Raw genomic sequence first — 23,553 nt, forward strand, 5'->3', positions numbered from 1 at the left:
GGAATGTGAAAGCCAGGAGGTGCGACGTTTTGGGTCGCGATTTGGGGGTTTATTCCGGTCAGTCCGCTTTGTACGCGGTTCAACGAAGAGTCGACATCCTCGGCTGGCGCGTGCGTGCACGATTCGATGTTTTTGACATCGTGGTCAATGCAGTGGCCTCTAGTTGTTATTTACGCCGTCACTTAGATTTTCCACGACGACGCGAATGATGAACCAGCGTTCCGTTTTTCAACTGTTTTAATTATGTTATTAACATGCCACATATTTTAGAAACGACATTCTCGATCACCTGTCAAGGTGTGAGCAAGTGAAATCTCCAACTCGTTGTATCCACTCCGTCTCTCTCGTCTCTCTATGTGTGTACTATGAATACGGGCTTTGCCAGAAACGACGCCTGTTATTTCTTGTTTTCCTTTTAAGGCCACACACAGAGTGTTATTGACGAATGTTTGGAGTGTTTTGTTTGTTAACATGCGTGCGTTCTCTCATCCACGTGTTCCTATTTCTGTCTCGCAGTGTACGAAACGTCGACCACGACAGATGAGGGGACTCGACACATTGGGCCATAACACTGTGGCCTAGGCGACGTTTCGGGCAATGGCCCATCTTTACAGCACACACATGGAACGGCCAGAGAGATCAGGTGGATAATAAGAGTTGGAGACTGCATTTTACACCATGGGGCCAGATGATAATTACATTTTTAACTTTTTGACCCCCCCTCCCCCTGGACATCTGTGAAAAAGAGCTTGATAGCCAATAGGATTCCTCCAGTCTCAAATAAAGATTCTGATTTGAATGTTTTCCGATTAACAGTTTTTTTTAAGTGGTATGTGAATTGTTACCTATTATTGGGTAACAGACAACCCGTTTTAATAAAAAATATGAGTAAAGAAATTCATTTACATAAAAAAAGTTGCATTATATGTTGGTGCTGGGATCGGGAGGTGGTTTCACATGCATTGAGATTATTTATATTCTTTTCGTGCTATAAATGTCCAAATGATGGGCCACTTTGTTGAGCAAACATTTGTGGCCAGGACGCTTCTGAAAATTAAGTTAATACCTCAGTGGGCTTTGCCTGGTAGGATGGGGATGCTTTAGTTTTATTTGTACGTGTTTGGGTGATTTGTTTTTACCTTTATTCTATGGGTCTTTCAGTAAAGCCACGTAGATAGAAAAATAATAAGACGTTTGCTTGTGTTGAGATCGAAACGTCGTGATATTTTTAAAATTAGTTTTCTATCTACGTGGCTTTACCGCAAGACCCATAGAATATATCCCTGCAGTCATGAAAGCTTTAAGTCAAGATTTGTTTACATTTCTTGTACTTTGCATACTATCGTGTTTGTATATTGTTTGTTGTAACGTTCTTACCCGCCCCTTATTGGACATCTGTAATAAAAAAAGAGCTTTATAGCTCATCGGATTCCACCAGGATAAATATTTTGATTCTGCTCAGGGCGAGAGGGGGTGGGAGGGTACCAGTGGCGGAGGTGGGGAGGGGGTGAATAAATTATGTTAATCACGATGGCCATCCAACCAATCAGAGAGAAGCGACGAGTGGACCCGGCTCACCAGTGCCATCTCCATGGCGACCACGGCGACAGACGCAGGGCGCCCGGCCTTGTGATGTCCGCCTCCACCACCCCACCTCGCTCCCTGCTCTCGGGCCGCTTACCCGAAACGTCAGCCCACTTATCCCTGTACCGCATACGACAGCGGGAGGAGGAGCGGCGGCGGCGTCGGCACGGCACGGCGGCTTGGCAGCGCGATTCTCGCTGGGAACCCGACAGGCGAGGAGTTGGGTCGCGATCGCCGGTCGACATCAGCGGTGAGTGGCGATTTGCGCGGCGGGTCGTTGGCGAAGCACGGCGGGACATCGAGGAAGCTGTCGCCCTCTGGCAATGGAGTTGTTTGAACCTGCGAGTTCAGAGAGGGCGGCGGGAGGAGCGGTGGGCCCGGCGATGGTCATATTCGAGAGAGTGGGTAGGAGAAACCCCCACCCGCGCCTCGCTATTTCGTGCGCGTCTGAGACGGCGGGACTTCATGATGGTCACGAAAGGGCCCAGGCGATAGACGTGTCCACTGCGTGCCTCTAGACCGCAGCACACACACACACCCCGTAATGCTCTACCGATGTCCTTCCCTCCCCGCAACTCCGATAAGCACGGTTGGCTACGTACGGTGCGAAAGAAGTTCAACATACATGCACATAGCTCCAAACCCATACGGTTTATCCGTATTCTTGTACGGGGAAATTTAGTTTTCAGGTCCATGCAGCGTACAGCCGTTTCAATACGGGTAAAAAAAAACAAATATTAGTATTTTTGTCTATTCGTTTGTTTCTCCCGTTGTGATGGGACTTTGTAGGATGGACGTTGAGATTTATAAGGGCACGGGGTGACCAATAAGGTCCGAATTGGTCTGTATAAGGTATGGCACTGATAAGGGTTTGACAGGTATGAATTCAGTGCCGTATCCCATTTATTAATAAACTCGTCACAGCGAAGTCATCGCTCATTGAATATAGAAGTGGCCCGAATCGACTTTCGTAGCAGGGAATGTATTATTTAACAACGAATTTATGTTTCTGCAATACATTTTTTTGCGATAATTTATATCTGCATCATTGCTGTACTTAAAAAAAAATATTGCTTTTGTCATTCTGTTGATCCAGGTCACTTGTAACTCAGACGATGTCCTGGTCTCTTGAGTTTTCACCTTGTTAAACAATTCAGCTTAAAAAAATTTAAACCCCTGCTGAACGTTTTATTTTATGACAGTGGTTTGGACACGTTACAAGAATAAACCCGGACAGGTTCCCGCACTTTGCGATGGACACAAAGGTGTAAGGAAAAAGGTGGATAGAAAACCGAGTGGATGGATGCAGGGGTAAAAGACCTACAAGGTTAAGGATTGAGATTGAACGAAGCAGCGTCACTAACCACGGAAACATAATCGTGGCGGAAAGTCATTCAGCCCCATCATTCGCAAAAGTGCTCAAGTTTCAGGATGACTGCGTAAATGCAGGTGAGAAGAAACGAGACCAGGATAGTCTCAATTTCAAGAGTGATCTGAATCAGGACAGGTGTAACAGCAGTAACAGCAACAGTATTGCTGCTCAATAAGAGCTTTTTTTTGGGTTAGATCGTGTAAATATATAAATGTGTTGTTGAAACCTGCCACTACCCGACACAGCCAACTAGTAAGGGTTGTCACGTAAACAGAGCATGCCAATTCGTCACTAGTACAGCACACTGGTGTGTTGGAGAGCCAAGCCACAACATTTACAATCTGAGTATGACGTTTTGCCAGTAATTACAACTAGCTTCATCAGGTGAGAGCTAGATTGGCTGTCGTCTGATGAAGCTAGGCTGTGTCGGGTGGTGGCGGGTTTTAACGACACATTTATATATTTACGCGATCTAACCCAAAAAAACCTCTATTATGGATGATATTGGTCGCGAAAGCCTACGTGTTAAACAGTATTGCTGCTGTTCCTGCTGCTGCAGGCCATTGCGGGTTGCAGATGGAAGACCCTGATGAGACTGAGGGCTCTGCAATCCCCGTGGACCCCCTGGCCCCCGCGTCCATGCCTGCGTGGAGGGTTCTCCTGAGCGACCCTTGCCTAGCCCGCCTCCACCACACCTGCACAGCGGCGCACGGGGGGCAGCTGCTCTACGTGGTGGGGGGTCTGGCGCGGCCGGGAGGGCCGCCTCTGTCGGATGTCGTGGCCGTGGAGCTGCGCGGGGGCCAGGATGGCACCACCGCGGCGGTGCGGGCAGTCCCGGGCCCCGCGCCGCCGCCCCGGAGCCACCACGCTGCGGCGCTCCTGTCCCGTCGGTGGTTGCTGGTGCTGGGCGGCTGGGACGGGGCGCGGCGCACGGCGGACGCGTTCCTGCTGGACACGGAGAGCGAGGGCGCCGGCTGGCGGACCCTCTCCGAGGAGCCGGGCAGCGAGCCGCCCGCGGGCCTGAGCGGGCACTCCCTCACGGTGGTGCGCGAACCGGCGGGCCGCGCGGATGGCCGTGTCGAGCTGGTAGTGCTAGGCCGCGAGGGCGGCGTGCGCACGCAGCGCCGCCACGGCTGCCTGTACCGCGTGCGCTTGCATCCGGGTCGCGGCACGCTGCGCTACGAGCCGCTGCCCGCCCTCGTAGCGTCCCGCTCGGGACACTCGGCCACGATGGCGCGGGAGCCGAGCGGAGGAGGACACCGCCTCCTCGCGTTCGGCGGCAGGGACTCCAGGGAACTGGAGGTGGTAGCTCGCTGGCCGGCCCGAGGGCCCGGCTCCCTGGAGCTTGGCTCGCTGCCGGAGTCAGTCAGCTCGGAGGATAGGGCCCTGGAGCGGTACCTCTGGGCCATCGCGGTCCCGAGCCGTGGGCCCCCGCGTGCCCTGCGCCTCCATACGATGACGCCGCTGGGGCCGCGGATCGCGCTGCTGTCTGGCGGAGAGGAGAGCTTCTCCTGCGTCTCGTCCCCATCGCGCCGCGCCACCAATCTGCGCCTCCACCTCCTCGACACGAGCCGCGCCGAGTGGCGGACCCTGCAGGCCGCAGCGCTGGAGCGCAGCGCGCATTGCGTGTGCGTGCTGGGGGGCCACGTCCTTGCAGTGGGGGGCCTCCCGAGCCGCGGGGGGCACCCCTGCCCTGAGCTCTGCATCCTAGAGTTGTCACCAGAACTCCCCGAGGTGTGAGCTTGGCCAGTAATGTGTCCCTGTTGCAGCCAGCCCCGTGCTGTGTGGATTGATGCAGCCTCTGCTGCCGCACTGCCAGTGCTGTCTGCCACTTTTAGGGGTGTATGCGTTTTACTACCACGTATGCCAGGTCACTCTTGCGTGAGTACCAGGTGGTTAGCATGATAACTATGCATTGTGTAGTGTTACTATTATAACTGCAATAGTCATATTTGTTCCAGAGCATTAACAATTGCAGAATTGAGTGGCTCCCAAACCCTGGACACCCTTGCAAACGAGATGCTCCTTCTGAAAGCATGTTCCATGTGAAATGTAGTCATAAATAAACTCTGAATCATGTCACCACCATGGCAGGGTCACAGGATCCAAGGGTCTCCTGGTCCCTTGAGGATTGCCCTGGGTGTCCTCCAGTGACAGCCGGTTCCTTGAGTTTCCTCTTTCTATTGAAATCCATGAGGAGATACTCTCTCCCCTTTGGTTCCTATGCTGTAGCATCGGGGTAGAAATAAATAAAAATAAATTTCAGCCACTCTACCACACTGATCAGTGGGGATTGATGAAGGGGGTGCAGAGAGGTGGATCCAGAACTGGTATTGAAATCACTTTCCACTGTTTTCTATAGCTGGGAATTGAACTCAGGTGGCCAGGTTCACAACACGCTAACTACTGCGCTACCTGTCCTCCATAATTGAAGCAGCACGCAGACAGAATTGTTCGCAAGGGAGAAAGGCATTTCAAGCCATTTTGAGACGAGTTTCAAACAACACAGAAACATTGTTGCTCTGTTGCCACTGATGCACCTCATTGGTCAACCGTCACTTACTTTAGTTTTCTCTGTCCATGGCACAAGCCTTATGTGACTACAGTCAGGAGACTTCCCTCTGTTGACCGTTTTAAAATTCATTGCAACGCTCTTTGACTTTATGCAGAAATGTGAATTTATATTTTTCACTGGAGTTATTGATTGTCTTTTTCCCAACACTCTTTCACACACACTGCTGTGAGTCTCTATAGTGTTACTGCCTCCTGCCCTCTTCTCTGCTGGTCGGAATCTCTCAACTCATTAGCACAACACGGTTGCTTTGAAGATCATTACCCAATCCAATCCTAATTTATGAATGGATTCTTAAGATTAAAGTCCAAAGTGAAAGAGATTTCCTGCTGCTTGAATGAGCATTGAGGTATTGGTGCTCATCTCTTGTTTACAGCCCTGAGCCAGTGGTGGTACTCAATTTGTCAATTCCAGAGGGGTGTTAGGCTGAGTCAACCGCCAACCAGGATTTTAATTCGGAAATTTCTGATTGTGAGCGGCTTGCTCTACCACCTAGCCATCTGGCCGGTTATTGATTGGGCACGACATTTTCTCATCCTGTAAATGTTTGGGGAAGTGCTGTTTGCCAGCACATGTTCAATTCCAAATGGCGAACAAGTAGGTGATGAGGCCAGTATCACGCCCAGCCGTCTTTGTCTCCCCAGTGCTGCTGCTTGGTCCCACCCTAACGGTTATCCGCGCTTAGTTGTACAGTCCTGAGTCAGTCTCATTAATCACCGTCAAATAGAGCAGTACCACTCCCCTCCTTAATTACTTCCCTCCTCCCTTACGTGCCTCTGCTCATTGTGTAATATGTTAGCCAACATCTATATATTAAAAAAAATCAGCTCAAGTCTCTCGTATAAATCTCTTGATGTCTGCGTGGCCACCCCCACTCTAAATTCCTCGCTACCCCCTGTGAAAACATGTATGTCTCTTGAACTTCTTTCGCACTGGACGTAGCCACCCATGCAAATCGATGCTGCTCCGTTATAGCTAATTTCTGCTGCCTGCTCGAACCTTCTCTTCCCTCCTCTCTCATCACCCTTTCATCCCCGACATCTTGGCCTGATTATTTCCCCCCCTCATCCCCTTCCTGCCCGGCGCTCCTTCTGTCTTCCTGCTGCTCATCTTGAGCCGTCTTTGTCTTGAAGACTTCCGTCCCGGCATCCCTGCCCTTTTGTGCAACTGACTTTATTCCACGTGGTGTGCCACCGGTAAAAAAAAAAAAACGTGGATAGATTACTTTGGTCATTCGCCGGCAGCATCTGAAATGTGCACCATGTGGCTGCTCCTGAAGTCATCCACTAGCTCACCAACCCCCACACGAACATAACGATGCTGCAATGTGAAAGAATAGGAAGATTGTACCAACCGATTACTTTTCTTGGTTTGGGAGAAAGTCGTACATCGAATAGTGCGTGGTAAATCGATGAATTGAGAAATTATGCAAATCATTTGGTGATGTACGTGGAAGAAACCAGAGCTCAGCTTGAACATGTGCTTAGTTGAGGTATAGCTGCTGTGGTGCCATAGTTGCCTGTTCAATTCCAGTTGAACAATTTTCAAAAAATCCACCCTCCCCGCACCCGCCTCCGTCCGCCCCACATTGTAATGGGTACACACCATGTTACTAAGTCGACCGGCAAGATGCGTGTAGTGGGGTAAAGTGTGGGTACGCCCATCACTTCCAACACGTATGGTCAACGTGGAAGAGGAGGCCAAATACCACTCGAGAGTTCGCTCCAACTTAGGCGCTTCCACCACCAGGTAGCGTGAGAAAGCAATTGCAGGGCCGTGCCTTGACATTTTTTCCCCCAAATCGATTGAGATTGGTGGAAGTGAGGCTTAATTTCTCATGGTATATTTTCCGAGCCCCTCCTCCCAACTATCAACGTCCCTGATCCCGAGAGGAAATATTTCCCGCAGCTCAACCCCGGGACAGCTGTGGCTAAAAATAAGCCTTGGGTGGGAGATGTGGAGAATTTGAAATAAAAAGGTTATTTTCTCTGTGGTGTCACCGTATTGTTTCAGTGGCGTATCTATCAATGAATCACCACGTGTATGTGTATATAATTAGATAATCGTTTCCAGTTGCGAGGCGGTGGTTAATGACGATGGTGGTGATATTGTAGGGGTAATTTCACACTTGTTTGGATTTATTGGTTTGACTTTCCCGCAGTTTGTATTTATATGTTTGTACTCACTGTTCTGGACATGTAAACATGGTACATTTTTCGGATCGATGCAGGGGATTGTGGGAGTTTTTGGAGGGTTTATTTGAACCGCAACTCACGATTTCGTAGGAAACCATCATTGGTTCTATGGAATTTACTCGTTTCTGTGATAGAAACGTGGAATTCATACCACTGGCCCACGGATATATTTTGGTTAAACATATGCAGCTAGGGTCACGTTGGTGCACTGGCAAAACAGTTGAAGAAGGGCACTCGGGTCATGGGTAGTTGTGTAGCTATCCGAGTGTGCAGGCGGTGCAACTGCACCCCGGTGTGTCGGAGCTAATGGGACCCCAGGACCACGAAGAGGTGGGAAATTGGACAAGGGGCGGCCCCATTTAATGTCTTGCCAATGGCAACCAAGCTACGCTGCTGACCATGGGGTCACGATTAAACAAGGACACTGGGGAAATTCAGGGTAACGGTTTAATTCTGCAACGAGGTCACGGGGGTCGCGTATTTGTCGGGAGCACGATGTTACCTTGGTGTTTGCGCGGTGCACACGTGCCCTGGTAGAGAAACAGGCATGACAGTTAACGTATGTATATGTGTGAAAACGTGTGCTCGCCTAGGTCGGCTCAGCCTGAAATTAGTACCTGGAAACGTCGGTCAATGGGTGAGATAAAGGTGACCAGGCACGGTCCTGGCTACACCACCCCAAGCAGTGCGCCGTGCCGGTCTTAGTCGCACTTGCTCCAACAGCCTGTGTAGGCTATGCTGGGATTCCATGGCTTTGTCTTCTGCCAGTTTGTGTGTACATACAGTGTTGGAGGAGCCCTAGCACCGTGGTTAGCACACTGTGCTACGGGTCTGGCGATCCAAGTTTAATTCCAACACCAGTTACGATTATTTGAACCAGTCCTCGGCCTCCCCTAGGTCGACTCAGCTTCAAATGAGTACCTGGTGTGGTGTGTAAACATCGCCACTGTGGAGACAAAGGCGATTGGTGTGGTACTGGCCACCGACCCCCTCGCGTGCTGGCCTTCATAGGTGCACGTTAATAGCACTTGCCCCAAAAGTTTGTTAAGGCTACACGGTTGGTCTTTGACTTTGTACTTCCAGTAGTAGTGTGCGCGCATCAAGTCACAGCAAGGTCAGATTGCTAAAAACACCATGGTCTTCGGTGTGCTATCACAGCCTTTGGCCGCCCGAGGAAGCGTGTCTTCGAAGACCAGGACCTTAAGGCCTATACCAAGCTCATGGTTTACTCAGCAACAGTGATCCCCATCCTCCTGTATACTTCAGAGGCATGAACAACCTACAGCAAGCACTTCAAAGTACCAAAGAAGTCCCACCAACGCTGTCTCCGAAAAATACTCCAAATCAGGGACGTGCGGTCAGGGGAGGCAGAACCTCACCTGTCATACTCCAATGAAATCGCTGTTACGAAAAGTAAAAAAAGAATCAAATAAAATTAATATTAAGATTTTTCCACTGATCTGTGTTATTAATGTCATTTCTGTATGATTCCAATAATTTTTATAGTCAAAATCGCCAAATTGGCGGAGCTTCGCTACAAATACAGGAAGAGACCAGAGGTGAGGCAGTGACGAGCTCAGCCTCCCCTCTGATTGCGCAACCCCTCAGTAACTGGATGGAGCGCGGGCAATAAGCGCGTGCCTGTTGCTATCTCAGTTTGTCACCAATCTAATGTTTGTAGACCCCTTCATTTCACGTCCTCGCCTTCCATACTCCAGATAACTTATTTCACGTATGTGTATAAAGATATTTAAGCTCGCTGGTCTCGTCATGAAACTGCAATGAAAAAGCACCAGGGGAGGCAGCTATCACATCTGCCTCACTGAGGGGGGCGTGTCTAAGTAAGGACACGCCTCCTCAGTGTGTGAATCTAGCTCTGACACTAGCCAGTGCCTCCCCAGCCATTGACCTCACCGCACGTCACTACTCCAAATTCGCTGGCAGGACAGGTGAACCAATGTCAGTATCTTCTCAAGAGCCAACCTCCTTCGCAATGAGGCACTGATCACTCACAGCGACCTCTGCTGGGTGGGTCATGTCGCCCGCATGCCGGATGCTATATTGCTCCACCATGGTTAGAGATCCCCAGGAGGAGAGAAGAAAAACGTTCAAGGACATTCTTTTAGCCTCATTTAAAACATGCGACGTCAACTCATGGGAGTCCCTAGCTCAGGATCGCACAAAACTGGAGGAGAAGCATTCGGGCGGGCATTGTGCATCTTGAGTCACCGGCAAGCGCACAACGAAGCCAAACGGGTTCAGCGAAATGAGCCACGCTGCAGCTCAATCCACCCACTCACCCATCCCGTGCAGAGCACCTCCTGCCCCACCTGCGGCAGAGTCTGTGGATCTCACATTGGGCTCTTCAGTCGTCTCAACACACAGAAGCACTGCGGAAGGAAGCTATCCTTGATCAACGAGGGACTGCCAAAGCAGAGAAGAAGACGCCGCTTGCACCCTTGATAGCTATGCCACAGAGAGAGAGAATCAGGGAAAGGGACGTAGAGACAGAGACAAGCAGGGAGGCGCATTTATACAGACAGGGACAGCGAGACACGGGGGGGGGGGGCAGACAGGGACACTGGGTTCACACAGAGATGCACGGAAAGACAGCTAGGGAAGGAGAGGTAGATACACCGCAGGAGGCAGGAGTAGTCAGAGATTGTGAGGAGGTGGAGGAGGAGGTGGAGAGGGGGGAGGGTGAGCGATCCTAAAGTGACCCTGGGCTGAGCCAGTGACGCGCTACAGCTATTCTACTTCGTTCCCATTGGCGGCGCGAAGGCGGTGGTAGCGCGAGCTTTCGCCAGGGAGCTCCGCTCCCTCTCTCTCACTCTCTCTCCCTCCCTCTGGCTCTCTCACTCTCTGGGCACCGCGCCGCAAAACTCGCAGCGCAATTCCTCCACCACGACCGCCGTCGCCGAGCACCGCTCATTCACAGCCGGTGGGATCAGAGGAGGGACGAGCGGCCGCATGGATGATATCAGCTGCTCGTCGATGAGCGCAGCACTTTTGTGAGTCGCATTGTTTGCCTGGAGATGGCATTGAGTAGGGATCGCAGGCATTGAATCAATTTCAGACGTGCACAAGACACGCGCATTTACAGAGACAAATATCAATACGCACAGAGACTTACAGACACACATGCCTACACAAACACACGCGTAAACCACACACAGAGACATAGGAGCATTTAAAAACGTCGACACACACACACGTACAGCAATCGTTAAGTGGCGGAGACGTCACCAAGACGCGTGTGCCAGGCTAGGTGCACGTACACATACAAACACATCGACGCACCTACCTACACACGTGCATGGACATATATATCGATAAACACACAAGGCAAAGACGCACACACACACATATATCCATAGACATACACACAACGGCGCACACAAACACATACATTCACACACACACACGCCTAGACAAAGACGCACACACACCTGCCGAGACACACACACCTAGACAAAGACACACGCACCTAGACAAAGACACACACCTAGACAAAGACACACGCACACCTAGACAAAGACACACGCACACCTAGACAAAGACACACACGCACACGAATTGTTCCACCACGCGCTTCTCACGATGCTGAACATCACCCGCGCTTGCGCGACCGGTGCCAGCAGCGAGGGTCCGGGGCACCTGAGCAGCAGCAGCAGCAACCAGAGCGGAGCGGGGGTTTACTTCGCGTCGGACGCCGTGATCGTCGTGCAGGTCACCTTCCTGCTTGTCTTCTACTGCTGCTCCACGGCGCTCAACGTCCTCCTCCTCGCCGTGGTGCTGCGCGCCGAGGCGCTCCAGTGGCAGCCTCGGTACATCCTCCTGTGCAACCTGTCCGCCTGCGACCTCATGTTCACCACCACGCTCATCCCGCAGGCCATCCACAGCCTCTCCCGCCGGCGCTACGTGTCGCCGGGCCTCATGTGCCAGACGAGCATCCTCGTGTCGTTCGGCACCCTCTTCTGCATCCTGCTCAACCTCTCCTTCATGGCGCTCGACCGCTACTTCTACATCTGCCGGCCCATGCACTACATGGCCACCTTCACGTCGCGACGCACCAAGGCGATGGTGCTCGGCATGTGGACCCTCTCGCTCGCCGTGTCGCTCACCTACGTGTGGCTGCTGGGCCAGCACGGCTCGTACAGCGAGGTGCTGTCGGGCGGCGTGGTGTGCGAGCCCGACATCCTGGAGAAGTACACGAGCTTCCCGCGGGCGCCTGTGCTCTTCAGGAAGTGCCTGGCGGGCGCGTGGCTCGCGTTCGCCATGTGCGCCCTCGCCTTCAGCTACACCCGCATCTACAGGCAGGCGCGCCTCGCCGTGGAGCCGTTCAACCAGACCAACGAGCGCGCGCGCACCACCGTGCTGCTGCACGGCGCGCAGCTCTCGCTCTACCTCGGGCCGCTGGTCATCAAGTTCTCGCTCGACATCCTCCTGGACCAGGGCGTCATCCAGGCGGACTTCTTCACGCTGCTCGACGCAATCAGCCTCAGCATCATGGTGACAATCCCGCCGTGCGTCAATCCCGTGGTGTACGGCCTGCGCAACGAGGAGATCTGGAGGGCGCTCAAGGCCGCACTCTGCCGCAGGCATCAGCCCGTGATGACGGTGGCCGCGTGAGAAGAGCGGACGCGGGCGGACCACGGAGACCTTCTGCTCATCGTGGAGGTGGGTCTAACGTGGAGGTTGCATTGTGGACTCGCATCTTGGAGGTGTCTCCCGTCTCGGGCACACGCTCCGCCATCATGAAAGATCGGTCCACCTTGGATCAGCACCCCACCCGGGAAAGATCTGCTATTTTTTATTTAAATCACGGAGGTTATTTCACCAGGGAAGTCTCCCCCATCACTCAACTGTGGAGCAGCGCTCCACCCTGGAGCTTGATGTTCCATGGAGGCGCCTCCAGCCTGGGACCTCTGTTCATCACCGCATTGGGTTCCTGGCGCCGTGGACATCGCGAGGCGCGGGGACTGCGGTGGTGTTAGTAACACAGAGAGACACAGAGAGCGAGAGACACAGGGAGCCGGGACGAACTCGTACCAAGCGCCACCTCGGGACGTGCGTGCGTTGATTCGCGCGCCGAGGAACATCGGAGTGGAAACTCGCGCAGAATTGGACGCAACCGCGCAGGTTTGATAACGGACTCTCACCTCGACTTCTCTGGTGCTTTGGCGGAGCGAACATCAGCCGCAACACACACGGTTATGGGGAGAGGTGACATCGCCTGGGGCATGTGTGTGTGTGTGCGCACGTGTGTGTGCGCGCGCGCGTTTGGAGCGCACGTGTGTGTGTGTGCGCGCGCGTGTGGAGCGCACATGCGCGGTATTATCGTGATTAGCGCGCTGCGCTACAACCCCGGCCACACGATTTCTATTCCCGCTCACGGCCAACACCAGTGACGATTATCTGAACCCGTCATGGGCCTCCCCAAGGTCAACTCAACCTCAAATTAGTACCTCGTGCGAAGTGTAAACATCACCACTAGGGTGACAAAGGCGACCGGGGGGGGGGGAGCTGCCCACCACCCCCTCGTCTACCGTGCCGGCCTTCGTAGGTTCTCGCTAACAGCACTTGCCCCAACAGTATGTTAAGGCTACACGGGGGATCTTTGTCTTTGTGCGTGAATATATGTGTAGAGGTTCACGCAACACCCCATACCCAGTAATTCGATGCATTAGCGCCAGTATGGGATTCCGTCAAATTTGTGAAGCGATTGATAGCTGATGTTGAACAAACTATCGTTTGTTAAACATCAGCCGGGCGACGGCGGTGGTGGCTGTGCACGTGTCCTGTAATCCAACACGGTGGGGGGCAGCAGCAGCCAGGACTGGTGGATCGCAAACAAATGTACCCTGGCTCGCCAGGAGAATGTGGTGCAGCAACGTGCGGACTGATAACACAACGTTCCTTCTGCACGTGATAGTGTGTTGCGCCCTCGCGCGCGTGGGTTTTCAACGAGCGGGCGCTCCGGGTTTCTCCCACATGCGTAAACGCTCATCAATTGGCTGAAAACATCTTACTATGAAGAGGAACGCGTAGCTTGGGCAATTGTTGGCAGCGCCGGCTTCTCGCGATGGTGAGATGCATTCTGCATGAAGGACGACGCGATCGATAAGACTACACGTGATCAGTAGTGTTACGATCATCATCATCATCGTGGTGAATGTATTGGTTGTGTAAGAGATTGTTACGCACGTGACTCGGTGCTTTCGTTCATCGTGAGCGTAAAAGGATCGATGTTATACTCCAATGCGTCACGACTACACCCAAGTTTGGCTGACGAAGCGCGGGCACCAGCAAGTCGCACGTGCCGCTGACACTTCGCACACCGCACGCGGGCGCGTGTGATGCCCACCACGAAATCACCCGGAATGCACCCGGCCTCGCGACGACCCGCGGGAGCTGAGTAGGTTTGAGCCTGGTCAGTGCTGTGCTTGGATGGGAGAGTGACCCAGGGGGGTTGTAGGCGTGGGGCCGCTGCCAGGAGAGGGCAGTATTGAGTGTCACCCCCCCATCCACCCCGTCGTGTCCAGCGCCCTGCGAGGTTGTCCCTGGGTTCTCTGGTTTCCGTGTCCCACACGAAGCCAAACCCGGATTGGTGGTAATTGACCAAATCTCCCAACGTATGTTGGTACTCCAAAATAGTGTTGAGACTCAGGGAGGATTTGTTGAGTAAAAACATTTTTTTCGGAGAAGCGTTGGGATAAAGACGAACCCAGCGACCTAAGTTTGATTCCCAACCACGGCTACCATAAATGCCGAATAATATCAGAACCGGTCCTGAGTCTTCCCTCGGTAGACTCAGCCTTACCTAAGTAATTGGTGTAGTTGGTAAACATCAGCACTGGTGAGACAAAGGCGGTCGGTCACATAAACCTCTCGCGCACCGTACCGGACTCAATAAGTGTGCGATTTTAAGGCTGTGGCCTGGCGGGATATTGGCATGGCATAATCTTCACGCGGGATAAACAGGCACGGCACAACACCCGAAGTATATGACACCTGGATTGCACTGGATATGAACTTGCAGCTAGATTTAGCTCTGAGTACGTGGGACTCCAGCTACGCGAACTGGATTCGTGTTCCGCGCTTTACGAACCGCCGATTTCAGCCTTTCCTTTCTGTTTTTAAAATTAAACAAATTATTTGGTGACGCTGCTGCTGCTGCATTGGCAGTGGTGCAAATGCACAATTAACAAAAACAGCTCAACTTATTTGTCAATAACACTGTGGCGTTAAAAGGAAAACTTTATAATCGGTGACGTTTCAGGGGATGCCCCTTGTTCATAGTACATAGAGAGGCCAGAGAAAGACTATCTCTCTATTATAAACCTTTCCTTTGAAGGCAGTGTCATTGACGAATGTGTTGAGTTATGTTCTTAACGATTCGATTTTGTTGTGCACATTGCAGGAACAATCTCACGTATTTATTCATGACGACGATGATGTAGGTGCGTGATACGATGGGTTGGTTGGTTCATGAATGTGACTGTCAAAATGTATTTTTTTTCTTCCATTCTTCATATCCGAGTGGTGAGAGTGAACGCGCGGCGTGCTGTGACCCGAGTGAGCCGGTGGCCACTCTGTCGAGCACGAAGCAGCCACACTGGCAGGCGATGGCCCCAACCAAGCGACGTAACGAGCGCCGGTGGCCAATACTACGAGTTCCCCCCCCCCCTCTGCCCCTTGACAACCGCCATGAGTTATGTTTTCAACGACAGTGTAAAATAACACAAACGTATGTAATGATGTGATTAGGCAAGAGGAGCCGCGATATTTCGCCGAGGTGCGACCGTGCGAGACAAATCAAATATTGGGGCACCACCTGACCGATTGCCGCAGCCCCTGAGCTGATGTTGTTACGCCACTACCTCAACCACGCGTTTTAAATTGGATGACCTCAACTATAGCTGCACGGGCAATTCCACGATTTCTGGCGGATCACATTCAGACATTTTAGGCACATGCGGTAATCATTGGTTTTCATAACGAGACAGCTTTGTGATTTGGAGCAGGCATAGCACGTCAACCAATTAGAGCTGTGATTCACACGATAAATAATTTGTGTCCACCTTTCTTGATCAGGGAGAATTTCTCATCTGATATCGCCACGTTGGTGTCAGACGTACCCAGACAAACTGACATTCTACTCCACGCCGTGAGCTGCTGGCCATCGTGAATTCAATTTCGTGCATCTGTCAAATCGTTGATTTATTCTATAGATGTGTCATTTAAATATATAGGTAACTCAGAGAGTTTAGTGCAGTTCGATAACCACTGCGCCACTGCTCCAGCTACCAAAAGGGTCTTCTTTCTTGTGATCTCAGTTCCGTTATCTCTCGGTGCACTGTGGATTGTGGAAGCCGGACTCAAGTGAGAGGAAGTATGTCACGGTGGCGAGGTGGTGATAATGATGATGAGGGGTGGGAGGATGTTGGTTGTGGTAATGGTGCTCGCTAACCACACTTGCCCGAACAGTCTATTAAGGTTACACGGGGGGATCTTTGTTGTGTTGGTAATGACGCCAAATTAACCCTGTCCGGAATTTGAACTCAAACTCTGCTGGTTGGGAGCGCTGCTTGCTCTGCTTCACGCAGAACTCTAGAGGGTCTCCACACTCGGTGGAATGTGAGATTATGGTCACCCTGTATGCATATTGCACAGGGTCTGTAGGCACTCTACGCACTCTGTACAATGTTGTATTCATCTACAAGGCGAGCGTGTTCACATTTCTTTTCTCCGTGTCACCCAACAGACGTAGGCTTATCCTTGTCCTCCCTTCAACTGAGCCATTCAATAGAGAGGATTGATTGGTGACGGGGAAGGGAAGGTGAAGGGCGATGAGGGGGGGGGGGCTTGTGAAGAGTTGTGAGTTTCCGGTCCAAAAAGTACCCACTCATCATCACCATCATCAGGCGTGATCGATTCACTGCTGGATGAAGGCCTACCCAAGCTGAATACCAGCCTGGCAATCAGCCACGTCCCGCTGCCCGTCTCTACCTTCCACTCTCCCTTCCTCCCCCCTCTACCACCACTCTCCCTTCCTCCCTCCTCCCATGCATATCCCAACAGGGGCGGAGCCAGGGGGGGTGACAGAGGTGACATTCTGCGTATAAGTGTACGATACTCGGTCTGGCGGAGTGTGTCGCCAACCGATGGCGTCTAGTTCAACATGCCGGACTCTCTTAATCATTCTTGAAATTAAAATTTGTTGAATGTCACCCCGGGCTGAAATCCTGGCTCCGCCCCTGTATCCCAATATCTCACATCTCAGTTATCGCCAAAGCTCACGACGCCAGCTCCTGTGCACGAGCACTGAGCGTGGGAATCTGGGACGCGTGGAAGGAGGCCGCCCGTCACACACGACGTGTCAGGCCTGCCACTGTCTCAGAGACACGGTTCGAGCCCGGTGGGTTTTTAGCCGCCCCTGATTGAGCCGGGCTCTCATGGGCTGCGATGGCCTCAACCGTGGCTGGCTATAATTGCATTTTTTTTTAAAGCTCGGTATGTTTGGTTTTTAACTCGGCTGGGGCTCATTCCAGCTCTGGGAATGTACATGTTTGGTTCGAATTGTCACGTGACGAAGCCCCTCTACAGGCAGGGCGCGTGTTAGAAGGTGAGACGCCACATGGTTGTGTGGGTGAGAGGCCATCGTGGGGACCTCAAGAGATGGGGGGGCCGTGGTGCACTGCTTGCTTTCTGTCGTCTTTTTTTCGCATGGCCCAAACGGGGTGAGGGGGTTGGGGAGAAATAAAATCTGCAGTTGTTGAAACGCGTTAAAATTTAACGCAAATTGTATTCAGCCAGTCCAAGGAGGGGGTAGTGGTGGTATACGCTGTGCGTGGGATCGCAGCGACACCCCCCACGATGTTGTTTTGCGCGGATGGGGCGCGCATTTCTTTCGGCGACGTGTCCGACGGTTCGGACTTCACCGCGGTCGCAGTTCCGGCGATTCTTTTGCCGGATCCGTCCCCCTTTTAGTTGACGAGAAGGGTGGACGCGCCACGGAGAGATTTCGTTGTCTGGCGACGTGGCGTCGTCACAGGATTGCGACGTTATTCGGGTGGGAGGTGGTGGGCGGAGGGGGGTTGGGAAAGGACAAAAATAAACAATTGGATTACGCGGAGCGATGGTCACGGCACTTATCGACCGTCGAGCGTTCTAATTAAGGGCCGCTTAATTGCCACGAAGTTTCGGCCATGCTCACGGTGGTCCCTGGCCTTTCGTGGCCATCGAATGCGATGCGGCGACTTTCGTTCGTTCACCCGCGAGGGCTCCCCGGGACTCGCGCGCTCCCCCTCGCACCGGCACGCGGCGCGTCTTATCCCGCCTATGATTTTCAAACGCCGATCGCGCCACTGACCGGGCGGGCTTGTTGTAAACGGTAGTGCGGATAAGCTGCGCTGGGGTCGAGGAGGAAGAGGAAATAGTTTTTAGTTTAAAAAAAATTTTGGTTAAATTAACGGTTAATTTTGTTGTTATTGTTGTAATTTGCATAAACAACATATCATATATTTTCAAATGGCTCCGCTTTCAATGACATTGGTGGAGCTGGCTGTGAAGAGTGTTTCCAGACGCACGTACGGACACACAGACAGATTATCTGCTAAGTTTGTTTTAATGATGGGATTATCGGTGTGGGTTCTGCTATTGTCAAGACGTAACAAAATAACGTTCGGGGTCCAGTGCAGTAAATATTGAAACGTTGGGCCAACGTTGGTTGCTGTTGGCTCAACATTTGCGCAAACGTTTGTGTAACGTCAACCAACGTTGGTTCAACGTTTGCGTGTTTACTAGACACTCTTGAAAAGGGATATGAACATAGAGGGTTTTTTTCTTTTCTTTTGGGGTTAGATCGCGTCGATGTAAATGTGTCGTCGTTAAACCCGCCACCACCCGACGCAGCCGATGAGTCATTGTTCGTCACGTGATGGATATGAAGAGTCCAAGCGGGCAGCGAGCGCCTCCCCGAGATGACACGTGTGATGCCGTGAGCCGGCTCAGCGGGGAGAGGTGGCGGGGTAAATGTTTGGTTTGACGTCTTTATTATGTTGAATATTCGTGTTGCTATCGTTGATGTTTGTTGTTTTTTGACGATTGTCATGTTTTTGCACAAACCAAGCGTTTTGCAATTCTTGCAAATGATTACGAAATGTAGGAAATATTGTACATAGTAGATGATTAAAAAAAAACCCCAACAACCTTACACGATCCCTCATCAGGCGCTGTCTTTGACAGTAACATCTAGCAGTGGAGGGAGCATGCACCGGTGCAAGTAGCACGCACGTTACTTGCCATTTGATTACTGACTTGATGTCAGTCACCGCGGGGATGTGAAGGCTGCTGCCATAGCTCGTCTCGCACACGACGGAGGCTCTCCGTGCACAATTCCCTGCACATCTGAGGGCGCCGTTAGTTGAAAGCTCACGCGCAATCCGCCGGCGTGATTGTAAAGGGGGTCAGAACATCCTGATGCAGGGAGACCACCTCAACAAAAGAGACCCGAGCATCAGTGAGACTCTCCTCAAGAGATACGTTTCATATAAAAGTATAGCTCCAGGATGGTTCCTATCTTGAGATGTTCCTTGCCCTAAACCGCTCCCCCTCCCCCTTTGAGCAACCCCACATTGAACAGCGTGGTGAAGTATGGTCAACCATTCCACATGACCGACACGGCATGTGGAAGCCTTACATCGCTAGTGTATTGACAAAGGTGGCTGTGTATTATAAGTATTGTTATATTGACCCTATAGTATTTGATGTTAGTGACGGAGCTTTTGCAGACTTTTACTGTGCTAGCGACCCAGCTACTGCGCTTTGAAGCTATTACCTCTGCAAACAATGGGGACGAACTAACCGCCAGAGTTGTCATATACCGTGAGAATACGAATCGATTGTAATTAATGATTCGATGATGCATCGTTGCATGCCTACACTGGGTGGTATTGTGGCTCAGTGGTAACATTCATGCCTTGTAGCAAGAAGGACTGGGGTTTAATTCTCGACTTGGTCACCTAGCTGCGTGGAGTTCGTTCGTTCTCTCCCACTGTTCTGCATGGGTTTCCTCCTAGTTCTCCAGTTTCCTCTCATAGCTAACAACATACAATCTAACTGGTATTCGCCAAACATCCCAATGCAGGACCCTCCTGAAACATAGTCTTCAGACTCAGTGTGGCTTTTCTGGGTAAATAAGTCATTATTATTATCTTCATCACTGGATTTGGTGGACGTACGGTACAGCAATGGTTACACTTGGAAATTTCAATGGCTTTGGCAAATTTGCTGCAGCTTGGCCAATTCTCAACGATTCACAAGGGAGCCACTATTTCTTCAGGTGGCGTGGGGTTATCGCATCGGCGTGACCTCACCCCAACTGCCCTGGCGGCCACTGACAAATATAACGGGTGACGCAAGTGTTTAAAAAATAAAAATAAACTGACGGCGTATTTATAATTTAACTTGCCTGATGAATGCCATTCGTACATTGCACAAGTAAATGCCGAACGACGGCGAGAGAGACGCCTGGGCCTCGAATACTCGAGGTCAGATGAGTGCAGGCAGGTGAATGGGCGATACAGCATTTGCAGCGAAATTGCTATTTAAATGCCGCGGAGCTTAATGCTTGCAACCCGTGACAGACACACAGAAAAAAACCGGTTCCAATTTAATTAACGCGGTGAACCCCCCCCCCCACGGAGAAGGAGAGAGGGAGACGCTCTATCTGTGCTCGAACCGGGCTACCCGGTACCACCGGGGCTTAATTTCTCGCTCGATATATTTCTGATAATTTGCTAGACGGTGGAATGTGGCATGTCACAAGTCGGCACGGCCACATGGCGAGGCATACTGAGTCGCCAGACAACGAGAATCACGGAGGAACTCGTTCTCAGTTCTCCGGAGTCATTATGGTCTCAAATGCAGGAGCGTGCTAACGCAGTTTAAACTAAGTCCAATGTGCCCAACTCGTTAGATCTCCGAGCCTAAGCGGCATTAAGCCTGGTTAGTACTTGGTTGGGAGTCTACATGGAATGTCACGGTGTTACAGGCTTGGGCAGCAGGGTGACCAGGGAAAGTGGCAGTACAGCAGTGGATTCTTGTTATGCTCTCTAGGTACTCTTCTCTCCCCAATATTGTCTAGGCATCCAAATGTAGGACCCATCTTAAACATAAATGCCATTGTTTTTATTGTTTAAATCGTTACCAAGGGAGGGAACAAAACGTTGGTAGTACCGACTCCTTTATTACCTGATAACCCATTAATTTGACAAAAAGTTAACACTTAATTGTTATTGCCTGCGTAAAAAGGTAAAAAAACTATAATTGCCAACTTTTTGTCAATGCACTGTTTGACTGACAATGGGCCTCTGGACGCTGTGTCGACTATGGGATTTGTGTGGCCATATTTCACGTCGGTGGTGCGGATTGGTGAAAGCGGTGCCCAAGACAGCTTCAGATATCACTTGCCACTGTGGTTACCAATGGCCAGGAATTTAATTCGTGTCGCAGGGTTCACAGTACAGTGAACTAATCACCGTATCGCCTCTCCGCCCAATAAAGTAATCGGTACCACCAATATTTCACCACTGTAGGCGGTACATGAGACAAGTGGAGCATCTGGTCTTGGCCCCTGGGCCAATCCCAATCGCATAAAAAATACGAAAACTAAAAATCTGTTCATGCTGAGGCCTACTCGGCCACGCGTGCTGGAGCCTATCCCGATATTGAGCTGATGTCCACCTACACGCGTGTGTGTGTGTACGTGTATACTTGTTCAAGCAGCCTAACGAAGCGCGATCCTGTACTACAAACGATTGCCTCTTCTACCTACACGCGTGTATGCACGTTTACGATGACCGGGCAACGCGCGTAGGTGACGAATGTGTTTAAAAATGATGTTAACGACCTGCAGAATTTTAGGTGACTTTTGACTGCCGCGAAGTCTTTAGGGTGAGCGCGTCTCACGGAACACTTGTCTAACTGCACGGAGATCCTGTCCATTGTCTCAGAACAACTGCCAAACACACCCACCACAAACACACCCACCACAAACACACCCACCACAAACACACTCACCAAAAAAAACCACACCTGGGAATATGCAGTTTACCGCACCGGCACTTTAATATCGGATTGTATTTATTGTGCGCGTAAGTTAACGAGTTTATCAAAAATAGAAACCACCGGCGACTTATTTGGACTGGTTTTCTTCAGAGAGATTATGACTCGGAGAAGATTTGCCACTCTTGTCATTCTAAAGCTGCAGTAGTAGCATCATCATCATCATCTTCCCGAAGAAGACCAGTAACCTGAAACGTCGAGGTCTTCTCTCCGCTGTTATCCATTGCGTAAGAGGCAGGCAGCTGGAGTGGCGACGGTCCACTTGGTGGGTGCACAACGACGCGTAGCGGTGGCCCCGCGGTGAGAGGCGTCGTGGATCCCCGCCCGCGCGTCCTTTGACCGTCGACGCGACGCACGCGCGGACTCGCCGACACGTCCGCAGGGAGCGTGGGAACATTTATTTTCAGAGTGGACAAAATGCTGCCAAAAACTAAAACATTCGTACCGATCGATGTCGAGGATGTGCCTTTGCGTACTAATGGCATATCGCAGACACGAGGACGCTTGTGTCGGGTGTATATACAGTACAGTAATGCCCCGGTTTACGTCGGGGATGCGTTCCTCAAATGTGCGACGAATATCGAAACGACGTAAATCAAAAAACGATTTGCAGGGTGGGTGAAGGCGAAGGCTGAGAGGCGATGGACGATGCTGTCAACGACGTAAGTGTGTGTGTGGGGGGGGGGGGGGTTGAGGCGATGATATTTGCGAAACGACGTCAAAAGAGGGAAGACGTAAATCGGGGCAATTCCTGTATCCAATCACGTGGACGCGAGACGAGAGCGTTCGCTTTTACGCAGTGCCCTGTCCAAAGTGCGCGGCCCGCTCTGTGCCCATCCATCGATGTTTATTCCAACGGCTCACTGAGCTCTCCCTGTGTTAAGCCATTTGACGAATGGTAATTGTGAAGCGAGTAAATTGTTAATCCCCTTTGGTCATCCTCACGCGATCACGCCTTCCCTGTCGAAGAGCTGCACGGCGTTCACAAACCCACGCGCCGCATTAATCGTTACGTGGAGATCAAACGGGTGTCGTTTATAGTTTTTGTTTTAGCCTCGTTATTTCATCGTGTGGTGTGGTTGTCATGCTCGGTGCTGTGAGCGATGAGAAATAAAGTTACAAACGGTGCTTGTGCCACACGTGTCAGTTATAACAACCGCAACGCCAACAACAACAACAACACGTGCGTTTACATGGTACGCATTTGTCTCAACGAAACTCACAGGGGCTCACATCTCAAACATTCGGAAAGGCAACCCTTCGTGGCAGCTGTCCACTGTGCGACACTAAACGACTCAGCACCGGTCTGTAAATGGACATTGGTCTGCCGAGAGGAGGGGGATGATTGCTGCTGCTGGGTGTAATCCCATTTGAGTAATTTGAGGTTAATAATTTTGTTTATTCTGTAAAATTTGGAAACAATAGCTTGTTCGTTTCAAATCACGTGACATGACATTTAATGTCCACTATGAAACACGCGGCGCCTAGTATAGTACGGTTATGACACCCGCACTCATAACCATGGCGGTCTACTGGTTTCGAACCACAAACCTCTGCAACATGTGGCAAACGCGCTCGCGCTGGGCAACGGCAACGCGATTATATTCTTGGTTCTTTCGGTAAAGTCACGTAGAAGAGAAACAATAAAATAATAAAAATATAAAACAACAAAATTATCACGACGTTTCGACTGCAACACA

The 23,553-nt window shown here is 51.3% G+C and overlaps 2 protein-coding genes across 2 annotated transcripts; both read left to right on the forward strand.

Annotated features, from left to right (window-relative positions):
* The first annotated feature begins 1,345 nt into the window (after positions 1 to 1,345).
* KLHDC9 (kelch domain containing 9) lies at positions 1,346 to 7,517 on the forward strand. The gene is made up of 2 exons (XM_032948130.2): positions 1,346 to 1,834; positions 3,516 to 7,517. The coding sequence occupies exons 1-2, from the start codon at positions 1,519 to 1,521 to the stop codon at positions 4,694 to 4,696; spliced, it is 1,497 nt and encodes a 498-aa protein (XP_032804021.2). The 5' UTR covers positions 1,346 to 1,518; the 3' UTR covers positions 4,697 to 7,517.
* A 2,851-nt stretch (positions 7,518 to 10,368) lies between these two features.
* On the forward strand, positions 10,369 to 22,981 carry LOC116939565 (olfactory receptor 1571-like). Its single transcript, XM_076065013.1, has one exon. The coding sequence runs from the start codon at positions 11,324 to 11,326 to the stop codon at positions 12,353 to 12,355; it is 1,032 nt and encodes a 343-aa protein (XP_075921128.1). The 5' UTR covers positions 10,369 to 11,323; the 3' UTR covers positions 12,356 to 22,981.
* Positions 22,982 to 23,553: the final 572 nt, after the last annotated feature.

Source organism: Petromyzon marinus, chromosome 6 (assembly GCF_048934315.1).
Source record: "Petromyzon marinus isolate PM22_M1 ecotype Great Lakes invasive population chromosome 6, UKy_Petmar_22M1.pri1.0, whole genome shotgun sequence".
NCBI lineage: Eukaryota > Metazoa > Chordata > Hyperoartia > Petromyzontiformes > Petromyzontidae > Petromyzon > Petromyzon marinus.

Bases quoted from the DNA above. Each gene is read 5' to 3' on its own strand.
- LOC116939565 (XM_076065013.1), top strand. From the start codon at position 11,324: ATGCTGAACATCACCCGCGCTTGCGCGACCGGTGCCAGCAGCGAGGGT.
- KLHDC9 (XM_032948130.2), top strand. From the start codon at position 1,519: ATGTTAATCACGATGGCCATCCAACCAATCAGAGAGAAGCGACGAGTG. The intron at 1,835-3,515 runs GTGAGTGGCGAT...CTGCTGCTGCAG, and splicing joins ATCGCCGGTCGACATCAGCG to GCCATTGCGGGTTGCAGATG.